The sequence below is a fragment of the Danio aesculapii genome, chromosome 24 (assembly GCF_903798145.1).
Source record: "Danio aesculapii chromosome 24, fDanAes4.1, whole genome shotgun sequence".
In the NCBI taxonomy this organism is placed as follows: domain Eukaryota; kingdom Metazoa; phylum Chordata; class Actinopteri; order Cypriniformes; family Danionidae; genus Danio; species Danio aesculapii.
The window spans coordinates 5,148,475-5,164,878 of record NC_079458.1 but is presented as its reverse complement, the minus strand read 5'-3'; the positions used below and the strand labels follow the sequence as shown (position 1 = coordinate 5,164,878).

Genomic DNA, 16,404 nt, shown 5'->3' with positions numbered 1-16,404 from the left:
ATGAACACATACAGACAGTCTCTGATAAGTTACAAATTACAGAAAAACCACACACAACATACATTCAGTCCTTCAAAAACAACACGCAACATATCGCCCACAGTCAGAGCAAACCCCTCATCTGTATCTTTAGTCTTCACCAGCATACATAACCTCTTGTTAGAAAGTATTTCCGTCATTCCCAGTTCATAATAGTGTGAAGGTGATGATAATAGTTAAACATGACAGTTTGTTCATCTTTTAGGTTGCTGAAGGAATCATTTGCTCCTTTGTTTTCTCGCGCTTCACTCTCATGTTTGTCCGTTTCTTAAAGGATCGGATGTCAGAATCACTTCAATAATTTGAATCTGGTAATCATGAAGCATTATTTCTTGCACATGACCACACAGAGCAAAATTGTATGCATCCAAAGACTTGTAGGTCTTTAACTTCTCTCTTGTAAAATCACTGGGAGCTTCAATGAGATAGTTGTATATTTGGGGCTGGATGCTTGGTCATTTCGTCTTATCCAATATCCATTGGGAGGGTGCTATCACAAATGGACCTGTCAGACGAACGGTGCTAACTTTAACATTAATTTTGCTGAATAACTGTGCTTATCACTGGGTGACGAGCTGTTATAATACGCTGAAAGCATTAAGTAAATAACATATATAATATGTGATCAATAAAATTTATTTCTAAGACAACAACAAACTCTGTCCGCATCGGATGTCATTCCCTCGCTGCAAATGCTAGTGCCCTTGTTTTTTTCTGCTACCTCGCTGCGCGCGCATCCTGAATGTTTACAAACTGGTAATTCGTCTATAGCATTCAGCTGTGCGTCTAGCTCCGCCTTTTGGTACCCTTTTATTGTGAGAGGTACCCTTTTGAAAGGGTACCCAAAAAGTGGTACGGTACGGTTTATTTTTAGGTACCTTTGTCAGTGGAAGTGGCCATAAAAGCGAACCGAACACTCAGTGGAAACAGGCCAATAAACAGGATTAGATCGGGTCTTCTCAAGCAAAGGTAATTCTGAAAATATGTACCGAATTCTGATATTTCACATTTTATACGTGTGACTCAGAATGGGAGGGGATTTGGATCCTATTTTAATGTCAGGAAACGTAAATAAAAACTTGTGAGACTTGTGTTTATATCAGCCCAAGATGACTGTGGACACACTTTACCGACAGTTCTGTCCAAACAGCTTACAAAAGGTGATTCTCATTATAGGTGCCCTTTAAAGTTTCTAAGAAATGAACTAAATGTACCCGCAATTCTAGAATCATCCAAATATATAAAACACCCAGCGAGAGCGTGCATCTTTTGTAGAAAGAGCTTTATTAAACATACAGACACAATCAGTGTGAACACAGGACACATGTTCCCATCAAACAAACAAGAAAAGCATGTACAGCATGTTTAAGAGAAGTGGACTCTGGTTCTGCTGCTCAAAGGAGCAAATAACAGGACCGCCAATCTAGACAGATCAGGCTGCTCAAAACGCACAAACAGGCCCAACGGAGAGGAAACTGGTCCTAGATCAGCATTCAGAGGGAAAACTTCACCATGAGGCACTAATCCCACATACACAACGCAAAAACACCCAGCATAAACCAGAGTCCCACACACACACACACACACACACACACACTCTCACTCACTCAGGGGAAAACGGAGCTTTTCACAAACATAATAAAATGACGAGTTCATGTATGCGCACACACACAGACAGACACGCCGAACCAATCAAGAGCTAAAATCCCAGCAGTCCGTCTGATCAGGAAGAGGAACAGAGCGAATGAAGTGAAGGTGTGTGTGTGTGTGTGTGCGTGTGTGGATTTGGAGGATGGTTCGGGTTTTGATGGCACAGACGTCATGTTTTAAAGTCCTTTTTTTAGTCCCGGTGAGAGGATAGCATGAGTTTTTTGTTTTGTTTTCCACGTCTTCCCTCTTTCCATTCGTCCCGTCTCTCTGTGTTGCTTTATGACGGGGAGAACTTTTTGGCCTGTGCACGAACTCTCTTCTCATACTCCACTCTATTCTGACTGTAAACGAGAGGATGCGGAGCCATCAACACAACAAACCGTTCACCATCAATATTAAAGTGTAAAAATCACTCTCAAACACAGCTGTGTGTCAGCAGTGTGTGAATGTAGCCAGCCTCTAATAGTAAATATGTAGTCACTTTATTATTTATAATCACACTTGATATAAACGGTCTGCAGAAACACTTGACATTCTCCCTATGTACGTGTCAGAGGGGGAAAGACCCGCCCATTAGTGAAAATCTCTCCCTTATTAGCATAAACACCCCTGAGTGAGAAGCAGCCGTCTGCTATTAGAGTTTTACTTGCTGAAAATAATGTCAGAGACTCTGAGGCCCCGTTTACGCTAATGTTTTAGGTTTAAAGCACCATTTCAGAATGAAAAGATCCACATCTGCAGTGGTGTTTCTGAACAGATTTCCGTCCACACTTTACCTCTGAAAACGCACATCACGTGACCACACGCACACTGGCATGCGCTGCAGCATATGCGGACGTCTGAGTTCCAGGCAGTCAGCGGGTGCTTACAGCACAAACCCCAGGTGAGAGCAGCGCACGTCGGACAGTTCATCAAGGATCTACTGCTGGATTTCAGCTCACGATAGTTGTTAAACGTCATATTTAATTCACCTTGTCTCTATTTAACGACTCTTTGGTCTTTTAAATCAATTACTTGTTCTCAGGTAACGTGTTTTGGCTAAGCGCAAAGTTAGTATATTAATGTAACCACGTACACCAATTCTGCACAATGCTTGCTTTTATTTTCTATATTGTATAAACTTATTGTATGTTATACTTTTATAATGCCCATTATTGATTATTAAAACTGATATTCAGCAAAAGAGATTATGTTTAGTATTTTCAATTAGAATGAAAGGAGGCAGTTTTATTATAAATATGCACACAGTGAAGACGACAGTTATATAAATGCGCAGCTACACGAATGCCTCAACATTTCTGGTGTCTGTTAAGTTGTTAATATCAAAATGAAAATAGGCAGTTGCTTATATCATGTTTTCATTTTATTGTTAAGATACAATGCAGCCTGGGTGATGTGAATGACGTTACACCTGTCGTGTCCTCTGTATTTTTTCTATATGAAACTTGCAAAGTCTGAACTTAACAAGGAAAGGATGCAAGACTTTGTCCACTTAATATTGAGAAAAAGCCCCAATCAGAAAGTCTGCAGCCACGGCTCAGTTTTCAGATGTTTCCGTTTCACTCATCCACACTGACACGGAGCAGCAGCATTTAAAAACAAAAACAGCCTCTTCAGTGTTTCCAAAATGCTCCGTTGTCTGGGCTCAAAAGCTCCAGGGTAGTGTGGACTAATGGCTTAACCATAGCAAAACCTTTGCGTTTTAAAACTAAAACGTATTAGTGTAAATGGGGCCTGAGAGGATTTTAAATGTGGAGTGTTAGATGCACAAATGAACATCAGAGTCTGCCACCTTCTGAGACACTTTTCACACTCTCAATCAAAAACTAATTTAATTTCAAATATAATTCAAGCACCAATGTTTGTTTTAAGTAGTTTACAGGCCTTAAATCCAAAAAAAGGCATTGTGGAAAACAAAACATCTGCAAATTTGGACAGGATTAGATTTCTCATAGGACCACCAGGTTAGTCGAGAAACAGTGGATAATTTTCTATGAGTATAAGACATGGCAGTTTCGCACCAGATTAAAATTAAAATATACATCCCGCAGTAAAACTGGTCCCATCCCAATAGGACTTTAGTCAAATATCATTATTTACTGACTTTAACCAACTAAAAGGTCCATTTACATGACCTATCCATCTTAATCTTTCACATAAGAGCTGCTGTGGTCATTTTAATTTAAATGTGTAGAGACGTCCACCCTCATTCACTTCTATTCATTTTAGCTGTACAAAACAGTTTGTCATGCTGCTTGCTGATGTAAACTGTAATTTTCTAATCATAATATATATTTTACTGTATTTATATGTATTATGTTTATTTGCCATTCCTAGTCATTTATCCATAGCAGCAAATGGGTCAATCATGCAAAGTCATAATGAAGGTAAAATAATAGTTAAATATTGTTAAAACTACTTAATTATTAATTATAAAAATATAGAGATTTTTATTATTTATTAATATCTTTCATTTAAGCAGTCCAGTTTTGTATGTAAATCCACTACTTAAATTAGGTTAGCAAACCTGTGCTTTCTTATGAGTGTTTCTCATGATCTGGACATGGTGGAGTAGCATTTCTGTGCATTAAACACACATATTACCCACACTAAAAAAATTCCCATTTTGGTTAAGATCCTGTCTTAGACAACTAATGAGGATTTGGAGCAATTCCATATGTACTATAGCTCTGTGTGTTTATCATACCAGTATATGGTGTATGCCTCTGCCTGAGCTGGATCCTGGATGTTCGGTTCATTTAGGAGCTCCTGAATCCCCAACAGGATCTAAAGAACACAAAACAAAGATGTTTTTTTACTACAGAGTACTTTGTTTTTAAATCTTTTCTTTAGGGAACACAATAATCCAATGTATGCTTCTTTGAGATATATTTTATGATTCTACATCACAAGCTAAGAATAATAAGAAAATGCACCTGCTGTAATAAACTAGCATCAAGCTGTCCATTGTTAAAAACCAGCCTAGAGCAGCATCACCTATTAAAAACCAGCCTAGAGCTCCATCTGTAGCAAAAACTACCATAGAGCACAATCTGCGGTTAAAAAAACAAGCCTAGAGCACCATCTGCTGTTATAAACAAGCCTGGAGCACCTTCTTCTGTTATAAACAAGCCTAGAGCACCATCTGCTGTTATAAACAAGCCTGGAGCACCTTCTGCTGTTATAAACAAGCCTGGAGCAACATCTGCTGTTATAAACAAGCCTAGAGCACCATCTTCTGTTATAAACAAGCCTAGAGCACCATCTGCTGTCATAAACAAGCCTAGAGCACCATCCGCTGTCATAAACAAGCCTAGAGCACCATCCGCTGTCATAAACAAGCCTAGAGCACCATCCGCTGTCATAAACAAGCCTAGAGCACCATCTGCTGTCATAAACAAGCCTAGAGCACCATCCGCTGTCATAAACAAGCCTAGAGCACCATCTGCTGTCATAAACTAGCCTAGAGCACCATCCGCTGTCATAAACAAGCCTAGAGCACCATCTGCTGTCATAAACTAGCCTAGAGCACCATCTGCTTTTATAAACAAGCCTAGAGCACCCTCCGCTGTCATAAACTAGCCTAGAGCACCATCCGCTGTCATAAACAAGCCTAGAGCACCATCTGCTGTTATAAACAAGCCTAGAGCACCATCTGCTGTTATAAACAAGCCTAGAGCACCATCTGCTTTTATAAACAAGCCTAGAGCACCATCTGCTGTTATAATCAAGCCTAGAGCGCCATCTGCTGTTATAAACAAGCCTAGAGCGACATCTGCTGTTATATACAAGCCTAGAGCGACATTTGCTGTTATAAACAAGCCTAGAGCACCATCTGCTGTTATAAACAAGCCTAGAGCGACATCTGCTGTCATAAACAAGCCTAGAGCACCATCTGCTGTTATAAACAAGCCTGGAGCAACATCTCCTGTTATAAACAAGCCTAGAGCACCATCTGCTTTTATAAACAAGCCTAGAGCACCATCTGCTGTTATAAACAAGCCTAGAGCGACATCTGCTGTTATAAACAAGCCTAGAGCACCATCTGCTTTTATAAACAAGCCTAGAGCACCATCTGCTGTTATAAACAAGCCTAGAGCACCATCTGCTGTTATAAACAAGCCTAGAGCGACATCTGCTGTTATAAACAAGCCTAGAGCACCATCTGCTGTTATAAACTAGCCTAGGGCACCTGTACAATAAACCTTTTTTTCTTGTTTATGTTTAGTTATGGAGCTAATGTAAACTTCTGTTGTCACTTTAACTTTAACTTAGCTAGTTAGACAGTAAAACTTTCTAAACTTTCCTTCCCAGTTTTGTTTTATCATTGTACATTGTTTTTTTTTTTTTTTTTTTTAAAGATTTATTTTTGGCCATTTTGCCTTTATTAGATAGGACAGTATTTAGACAGGAAGCGAAGTTGGAGAGAGAGAGAGGGGGGTAGGGTAGGGAAATGTCGTCGAGCCAGGATTCGAACTCGCGACGCCCTGACGTGCTACTGCACCATATGTCGACGTGCTAACCACTAGGCTATTGCGCCGACATCATTGTACATTGTTAATAAATTCCTTCATTTAAACGCGTCTTTGGCGAGCATAACCCTCAACTTTTCACTGTTGCTCTCTCACTCCTAGATGGTTACCATCAGGAACGTAGAGTCAAAGACTAAACTGGTAGTCAAAAATAGAAATGCTAACCAACATTAATGTTTGTTAGAATCCGCTGCATTGCACAGTTCACTTATTAGATGTTCATATCAAAATGTGCATGCTCATAGTTCAGTCATGTTATTGGCGCAAAAGCTACGAACACATTTTATCCTTATTTTTTGCTGATTAAATTAAAACTCCAGGCAAGTTTTTTCCAGAGCTCCTGAGCATCACCAAGAGGAGGTCACAATCAAATTAAGCATAAAACTAAATTTGGACCACATTAGACCAAAATGAAAATTAACTCGGGGCAAAAAGAACAAAACAGATCGTCTGACAGTGTTTTAGAACACAAAGCACCACATAAGATTTATCTGACCTGTTTAATAGTGATGGCAGGTCTCCAGTCTTTATCCTCCTCCAGGATGGAAAGACACACTGTTCCTGATGGATACACGTTCGGATGGAACAGCGGAGGCTCAAATTTGCCTGCGGTAAAGAGAAGCGGGTTTTTATGAGATTTGATTTATACAGGAGAAGCAGAATATGTGTGTGTAAAACTTACACTTTGGGGGTGATGATGGGTAATCATCTTTAAACAGCATCCGTAACTTAAACAAACCTCCTTCCCATGGAGTCTAGAGAGAGAGAGAAGATGATGCATTAATATAGAGGAATAATAGGAAAAAAGTCTGTTTCATATTATGCTAATTCTTTATTTTGTGGTGTCACAAAATCCACTTTTACTTTTTCATTATATATATATATATATATATAAGCCCAATATTACATGCCATTACATTATAGGGATGCAGACCGAAACCTAAATAACAGCGTCTTGATAGTACAATTTTAATGTAGTGATATTTTTATGTTGGACCTTTGGTAAAGTATTTTATAAATATTTATTTTATATTTCTACACATCAACATTTGCCCTCAAGTTCTACATAAAGTGAGAAATATGATCACATATGTAGGAGTATGTTTCTGAGTATATACACCAGGGGTGGCCAAACTACATATTTTAGTTCAAACTTCAATTAAACACACCTGAACTAGCTAATCAAGCTCTAGTAGGTATACTAGAAACTTCCAGGCAGGTGTGTTGAAGCAGGTTGGAGCTAAACTATGCAGAACATCGGCCCTCCAGGGCCAATTTTGGCACCCCTGATATACACTTTAAAATGTTAAAAAGAAATAGTCCTTTACATGCGGTCAATATCAATTGGCTGAATTTACAGAAATGCTAGCATATCATGATGTATATAACATTATCGGGTTATGAGATATTTGTATTATGAGATATTTGGTTTGTATGTCCAATACAACATCTGGTAAAAAGCACTTGATCAAATCTAGTCTTAAAATTTCTTAAAATTCTGTGTGAGATTTCAGGTTGAATTTCATATAATTTATCATTTTCCAATGCATCAGCGTTGTTTAAAATGCGCTCAAATGTTAGCGGGAAATGGACATTTTTTTCAATTAAAAATAATTGGTATTGAATTCAAAGCTCTGATTGACACTGTAAAAATAAAAATGACCCTATTTTTACTTTTTGTATTACTGTGATTACAAGTGCTGAAAAAAAAGCTAAATATGAAGGTTGTGGGTTAAAGTTAGGTCTACATATATTGTCATTGAATTGGAAGACTGTACTGTTATTTGTTTTTTCTGATATTTTCATGGATGTTTTTGTCGTACTGTCGGAAAAATCTAATAAAAAAATCATAAATAAAAAACTAAAATTTAAAATCACCACATATGAATGGCTACAACGTCACTGTTGCTTGTGTCCACCTTTTTAAATGGTTTTCTTTATGATCATGTTTTGCATTTATTTTGCCTACGTTTTTACATTCAAGAAACCAGTCTGAGATGATTTGTGCTTTATGATAGGACGCGTTATTCTGCTGGAAGTAGCCATCGGAAGATGGGTACACTGTGGTCATAAAGAGATGGAGATGGTCAGCAACAATACTCAGACAGGCTGTGTCGTTGACACGATGCTCAATTGATACTAATGAGCCCAAAGTGTGCCAAGAAAATATCCGCCACACTATTACACCACCACCACCAGCCTGAACCGTTGATACAAGCCATGATGGATCCATGCTTTCATGTTATTGACGCCAAATTCTGACCCTACCATCTGAATGTCACAGCAGAAATCGAGACTCATCAGACCAGGCAGTGTTTCTCCAATCTTCTACTGTCTAATTTTGGTCAGCCTGTGCGATTTGTGCGTGAAAATCCCAGTAGATCAGCAGTTTCTGAAATACCAGCCTTTCTGGCACCAACAACCATGCCACGTTCAAAGTCACTTAAATCCCCTTTCTTCCCCATTCTGATGCTCGCTTTGAACTGCAGCAGATCGTCTTGACCATGTTTACATGCATTGAGTTGCTGCCATGTGATTGGCTGATAAAAAAATTGCGTTAACAAGCAATTAGACAGGTGTACCTAATAAAGTGGCCAGTATATCGTGTTATATCCAAACATGCCAGAAAGCAAGCCACCTGTTTATTTATTATATACAAAAATAAATAAATAAATGACAACATCCTTAAATTCAATTAGCAATAAATGACATTAGTTTTTGTGTATAATGAGAAAATGTGTTTTTGACCCATGGATGTGTGTGAAGCAATTGCTGGTGACCTCTAAAACAAAAGCATGAACCATAATGGGACATTTTAAACAAAAACTCTCACCCCCTTCTTTCCTGGAATAGCACATTCCCAGTTCATAAGGTTCATGGTACCATCAGGGTTTTTCATCGGCACAGCAACAAAGCCCTGGAGACAATTGTTCAGGACAAAAGCACTAAGTGAACACCAGAGAATTCACCACACACGTGCCACGGCTTTAATAATTACCATAATAAACTACAGGTGAGAAATTACTCTGTTCGTTCACATAACAGAAGTGTTACTCACGAATGGATGGTCTTTCCTCCATGCTTTGCGCTCCTGTGCAAGTCGACTCAGAGCAATGCCAGACATGACCACTGTTCCTGTGGAGAAATGCACACTTATTTGAAAATATTCAATGAAATTTTATTTCTATAGTGCTTTTTACGATAATTATTGCTTCAAAGCAGCTTTAGAAAAGGTGCACATTGCATTACAATCAAATATAAGTTATTATATACAGACATAGTTAACCTGCTGTTGTAGTTAATGTTGTAGTTTATAGGAGATGTCTATGTGTACATGTTTAATGAAGTGTATTTATGTATTGAGTGTTTGTGTTGTCCTCAAAGGTTGGCATAAGTGAGGAGAGCTGGGTTATACATTAATAAAGCGTCTGTCGTATACACACACACTCATTGGCCACTTTATTAGGTACAGTTTAATGTGGTCTTCAACAAATAATTATTCAGCCAATCACAAGACAGCAGGCTTAATCAATGGATTTAGTCATTTTGATTTGGTGAATTAAAAATAATAGAAGAGAAAAATATCAAATGAGAACCAGGTCTATGGCTGAAATGTCTCAAGAAATGTTTGCAGCACAATATAAAATCTGAGTAATTAAAAATTGAAGCAGTTCTGAGAGCGAAAGTAGATCTAATAATGTATTAACAAGATGACTTTAATAAAGTGGCCACTGAATAAGTGATGAAGATGAGAATAAATAAGGATTATTCTGTCAAAACTGATTGAATTATTGAATTTTATATAAAGATGTTAGGCGGTTTTTTTAATCCTAACACATAAGCCATGAATGTTGACAATGTGTATAACCAAGAAAAATATTTATTTAAAAAAAACCATGTGTGTTTTACCCATTTATTTAGATGACAACTGTTTTAAGGCCAGAAAACTGACTTCATAGTGGAAGTTTTTGAAATCAGTATCATTATTTTCTCAGTAGTACACATTACTTAAATATGACTTTGTGAAACAATTGACTTCACACATACACACACACAAGGATTGCATTTTCATTCCATAGGCATGAGCGAGCACTTGAATACTTAATCAATATTGGCAGTTGAGCACCTATTCCTAGATATTATGGCAAGTTGGTTTTACATTCACACATTCAGACTTTCTCCTTAATAAAATAACTTCTGAAAAGCAATATTTGCAAATAGTAACAGGGAAATCCTGTTAGCAGCCAATGACTATCAAAGTGCAACATTGTGCAGAGTTAAATAAATAGTGCTGATGTTGTTTTCAAGTCATACTCGCATGCGATTTCAGACCGAATATTGCAAAGTGCATGGTAAACACAGGGTTCAAAATTCTGTGACTTTTCCACGATTTTTCCAAGACTTTCAAGTCAATTTTCATGACCTAATGTTTCATGCAATGTCTACATATGCGTGGTAAAGGAAAAACAATGCATGTTCACTTTAAATTTATTACAGCATATTGTAAAACATGCAACAATCTATTTAGTTTCAGCTTATATTTATATCTATGTAAAATGGATTTAGATAAAACTTACACAGCACTAACAATATGAGAGTATGTGATTGGCCAAAGACAGAAAAGAAGTAAATAACCTATATTCAAGTATACAGATATCTGTTTTCCATGACTTTTCCAAACAATTTTCTGTTTTTCTAAAAATGTTTCAGGCCTGGAAAACACCATGTCAAAATTCCATGACTTTTCCAGGTTTTCCATGACCGTATGAACCCTGTAAACAATATAGGTACTGTTTCATAGGTTGTCACTGTTCAAAGATGAATGAATGTGCGAATATTAAACCAACTTTACATTAATTATCTAAATCCGGTAAAAAGTACAGAAATTGTAAAAATACAGAAATTTTACTTTTTTGGATGTGTAAACGGGGATCGTTCTGTCTTCTATATATGCGTAACTTCAAAAACATAAGTTTTAGTATATTATTTAGTACATTTCTTTATATTTTTAGTATACTTGTTATATGTGTGCCATGAGAAGTGATTAAATTAATAATTTTCTCAATATGGTAACTGGGGTAAGGTGCCACTATTTAAATAATGCTTATTTTTCCAGTGAGAAACTTGTTCATGCTTTTATCAGCAGCAGAGTGGATTACTGTCCCAACCTCCTCACCGGTCAGTCAGACAGTTGCAGCTCATCCAGAATGCTGCAGCCAGGATTCTGACCAGAACCGGAAAATCAGAGCACATCACGCCTGTCCTCAGGTCTTTACACTGGCTCCCAGTTACATTCAGAATAGATTTTAAAGTATTACTACTTGTCTATAAATCACTAAATGGCCTAGGACCTCAATAAATTATAGATATGCTCACTGAATACAAACCTAACAGATCACTCAGATCTTTAGAATCATATAAACTAGAAATTCCAAGATTTCAGTCAAAGCAGGGTGAATCCACCTTCAGCTATTAACAGCGGCCCCTGCTGATGGAATCAGCTTCCAGAAATGTGCTCCAACATTAGGCAAATTCACATCAAGTCTGAAAACACATCTGTTCAGCCGTGCCTTTACTGAATGAGCACTGTGCTACATGTACGTCTCACAGATCACACTATTATGTCTTTCTTTTCTTTTTCATTTAATTAATACCTGTTTTAACACATTTTATTCTGTTTTTATCATTTTATTCATTTTTATTCTCTTGTTTTTTTTTATTCTTGTTTATGGAAAGCACTTTGAATCACCATTGTGAATGAAATGTGATATATAAATAAACTTGCATTGCCTAATTCTGATTTCGGCCTGTAAATGCAGCAAACATTTAATTTAATACTTCTAACAATATAATTTTAAAAGATATCAAACACATCCTTTCATGTGACACAATTAACCCCAAAACTTTTCTTTCAGAAATCCAATTTGCACGATTTAATCCTAAACAAAATTATTTAATACTAAAGACACTGTTAAATAAATAGGATTTTCGCCACACCATGCAATCCATCACTTCATCATGAACATTATAAGCAAAAATTTAGTCAATTAACATTCTTTCAGAAAGACGTAATCAGGGTTTCAACTGAAATTCATTTCATAACATTAAGTTTCACCCTCATGGCGTCACGATACAGGTTTCGAGTCCTCGCAGCAGAATTTCACTCTACGTCACGGCATTACGGGACTTTAACTCCTCATATTGTCACCATAATCAAGGAAGGGTTTTAACATCACGTTATGACATCATTAAATGTCAATAAATATGGAGTCGAGCGCTGGAACGGCGTTCATGAGCGCGCAGGACAAAGAAACTCGACTTCCTTTGACGAGAGCGCGCGTTCACACAGCAACCGTAACAAACAAACCGTTTACCGGACACAAAGCATAATAACGGCTCTCCTGTGCCAACAGATGCGCCTTACCGCGTGAATCCCAGTGTTATTCGTCTCGTGGGCCGCTCACTCGAACCGCGTTTGCCTCGGAACCAAAGCAAAGGAGTTTCCCTCCCGAAAACACATTCGGGTCTGAAGCAGTCTAATCAGGACCATCAGCACCCATGCAGATCGCCTGAGGGAAAATCGGTGGATCCGTGGAAATAAAGTAACGCTGTCCGTTTAACTGATCGAATTGTTTAAATATTTTAGCGTAGACGTATAGGCGTCAAGTGCTCGGTAATATGAGACTGTTTTTCTACAATCGTGGAAACATTTACAGCAGGCATTCGTGTAGACAGCTATCATTTAAAGGGACAGTGCCAGGCCATTTTTTTTCTTTTTCTATCTATCTATCTATCTATCTATCTATCTATCTATCTATCTATCTATCTATCTATCTATCTATCTATCTATCTATCTATCTATCTATCTATCTAATAAAAAAAAACATGTGTTTAGCCATATATTTAGATGGCAACTGTGTTTTGGAGGGCAGAAAACACTTTATAGTTATACAATATCATTATTTTCTCAGTACACATTACTAAAATATGATTTTGTTAAAAAGTTTACTTGAAGGGTCACCTGAGGGGACAATCCGGGATCTGTAGAAATGAAGTAACGCTGTTCGTTTAACTGACTGAACAGTTTAAATGTTTTAGCATAGACGTATAGGCGTCAAGAGCTCAGTAATATGAGACTGTTTCTATAATCATGGAAACATTTACAGCAGGCATTCGTGTAGACAGCTATCATTTAAAGAGACATTCATTAACTTTCTTTTCAGCTTAGTCCCTTTATTAATCAGGGGTCACCACAGCAGAATGAACTGCCAACTTATCCAGCATATGTTTTACGCAGCGGATGCGCCTCCAGCCGCAACCCATCACTGGAAAATATCCATACACACTCATCCACTATTGACAATTTAGGATACCCAATTCACATGTCTTTGGACTATGGGGGAAAGAGACAGTAACAGACTATTTTTTTTAATTATCTATCTATCTATCTATCTATCTATCTATCTATCTATCTATCTATCTATCTATCTATCTATCTATCTATCTATCTATCTATCTATCTATCTATCTATCTATCTATCTATCTATCTATCTATCTATCTATCTATCTATCTATCTATCTATCTATCTATCTTTAAACTGCTTTTATCTATCTATCTATCTATCTATCTATCTATCTATCTATCTATCTATCTATCTATCTATCTATCTATCTATCTATCTATCTATCTATCTGTCTATCTGTGGTGATTTTTCCATTTTGTGAAGTTAAATTGGGACAGAAAACGAGTATGAATAACTAAGCTTAAATATCTGTGATGTTATTCAAAATAGACAAACAAACAATACATACAATTTTAGCAATTACATATAAATAACAATAAATATTTTTTTAGCTTGAGTAATTTTATTACTTCAGGTTTGCCACCAGGCGGTTCATTCCACTGTGGCGACCCCAGATTAATAAAGGGATTAAGCCGAAAAGAAAATAAATGAATGAGTTCTGCCACCAAAAAAAAAATAAATAAATAAATGAAAACACATGCATTGCTAGTTATGGTGTGACACAAATAAAGTCATGGATATAAGTCATTAATAAATGATATATCAATAATATTTTTTTATTTACAAATTAAATCATAAAATTGGCTGTTATTAACTTACCCAGTCTCAGATGATCTGCTGGTCTTGACTCGTTTAGATTCAGACTCGTGAATTCAGTGAATCGTTTACTGAGATTCACTCTGACTGGATCATTTGATTCAGTGAACCGCTAACTAGAGACTCGCTCCGACCGAGTGATTTGAATCGGTGCACATTCCTTCATTAAAGAATCGTTTAAAGCGTTCAGTAAAACGAATACACCAGAAAAGAATCGAACAGAATAAATAAACTTAACTGAAAAAAAAGATTAATTGGATTCACTACATTTTTATAGATATAAACAATATATATGGGCTGAATTTAAATAAATCGTTAACTAGAGACTTACTCCGACCGAGTCATTTGAATCGCTGCACATTTCTTCATGAATGAATCGTTTAAAATGTTCAGTAAAACGAATAAACCAGAAAAGAATCGAACAGAATAAATGAACCTCATTGAAAAAAAAATGATTCATTGGATTTACTAAATTTTATATAGATATAAACAATATATATGGGCTAAATTTAAGGGTTAAATAAACAATCAGCTCGATAGCGAATCAAACACATACAATCAAATCTCTAAACTGATGGCGATATCTGCACCACAAAACAACCAGCATCACATATTTTATAATACGAGGTGGAGTAAAAGTATGATAATATGCTTTAAAATACAGTGAAGTAAAAGTCTCCCAAAATATGACTAGCTCAAACACCGGATAATTTGGAAAAGCAGGAGGTCAGGTGAAAGCACAGATAGAGCAGAAATGAATTAATCTCTCTGCATGACAGAGGAAATATTAATATTCAAAATGATTCACTGCATAACTCATGAAGCATTAGAATCAGAGCAATTACGCAATGTTAGGACTGATGCTGTTAAAGTGATCAAAATAATCAAATCCTGCCGTGACCTCAGCTCCAACTGCTCACCGGGGATGATGAGAATGTTAATAATACTTTGAATTAGTTTTAATTTCCACGTTATATCTTTTAATTTTAAGTTTTAGTAATTTTGTTGAGCATTTTTGTCATGTGTTTATCACTTTTCTCTGTCTGTATATGTAACCCCCGCCAGTCCTACACCACCCAACCCTCTCTAAGCTGGGATCGAACCGGCAACCTTCTGCATAGGAGTCGATTGCTTTGCCAAGGAGGCTTATGACCATGTGGAAGGTCACCAGTTTGATCCCAGCTCGGAGAGGGTTGGGTGGTGTAGAACTGGCAGGGTTACATTGGTGCCGTGACCCGGGTGGGAGTGAGGTTTAAGGGGATGAGTGTAGCAGAGGCCAGCTAGTGAAGTGCTTTGCAGGTAAACCTCACTCATCTGACCTCTAAAAGGTTCTCTAGCAACAGCTGCTAGAGGCCATGGTATTTAGCCTCCTTGGAGGGGCAACCGACTCTCATGCGGAGTCACCGTTTCGATCCCAGCCTGGAGTGGGTTGGGTGGTGTAGAACTGGCGGGGTTACATTGGTGGCGTGACCTGGATGGGAGTGGGAGTGAGGTTTAGGGGAGTGTGTGTAACGGAGGCCATGGTCTCCTTGTTAGAGCAACCGACTCCCATGTGGAAGGTCGCTGGTTCAATCCCAGCTCAGAGCGGGTTGGGTGGTGTGTAGGACCAGCAGGGTTACATTGGTGCCGTGATCCGGATGGTAGTGAGGTTTAGGGGATTGTAGAGTGTAGTGGAGTCTGAAGTGAGTTGCTGTGCAGGTAAAGCTCAGTCATCTGACCTCTAAAATATGCTAGAGGTCATGATCTTTAGCCTTCTTGGTATAGTCGCCGGTTCAATCCCAGCCCAGAGCGGGGTTGGGTGGTGTACGACCGGCAGGGTTCATTCATTTATTCATTTTCCTTCGACTTACTCCTTTTTTTATCAGGGGTTGCCACAGCAGAATGAACTGCCAACTATTTCAGCATATGTTTTACACAGCAGATGCCCTTCCAGCTGCAACCCAGTACTGGGAAACATCCTTACACACTCATTCACACACACATTCAAACACTATGGCCAATTTAGCTTATTCAATTCCTCTGTGTGTTTTGACTGTGGGGGAAACCGGAGTGCCCGGAGAAA

At 37.7% G+C, this 16,404-nt stretch overlaps 1 protein-coding gene across 1 annotated transcript; it reads right to left on the bottom strand.

The window, feature by feature from the left end:
- Window positions 1-1,304: 1,304 nt before the first annotated feature.
- On the bottom strand, window positions 1,305-12,764 carry ube2ib (ubiquitin-conjugating enzyme E2Ib). Its single transcript, XM_056450923.1, has 7 exons — window positions 12,646-12,764; window positions 9,280-9,356; window positions 9,055-9,138; window positions 6,904-6,976; window positions 6,718-6,827; window positions 4,397-4,476; window positions 1,305-2,030 (listed from the first exon to the last, which is right to left on the bottom strand). Exons 2-7 carry the CDS (start codon window positions 9,343-9,345, stop codon window positions 1,967-1,969), a joined length of 477 nt encoding a protein of 158 aa, XP_056306898.1. The 5' UTR covers window positions 9,346-9,356; window positions 12,646-12,764; the 3' UTR covers window positions 1,305-1,966.
- Between the last annotated feature and the right edge of the window lie 3,640 nt (window positions 12,765-16,404).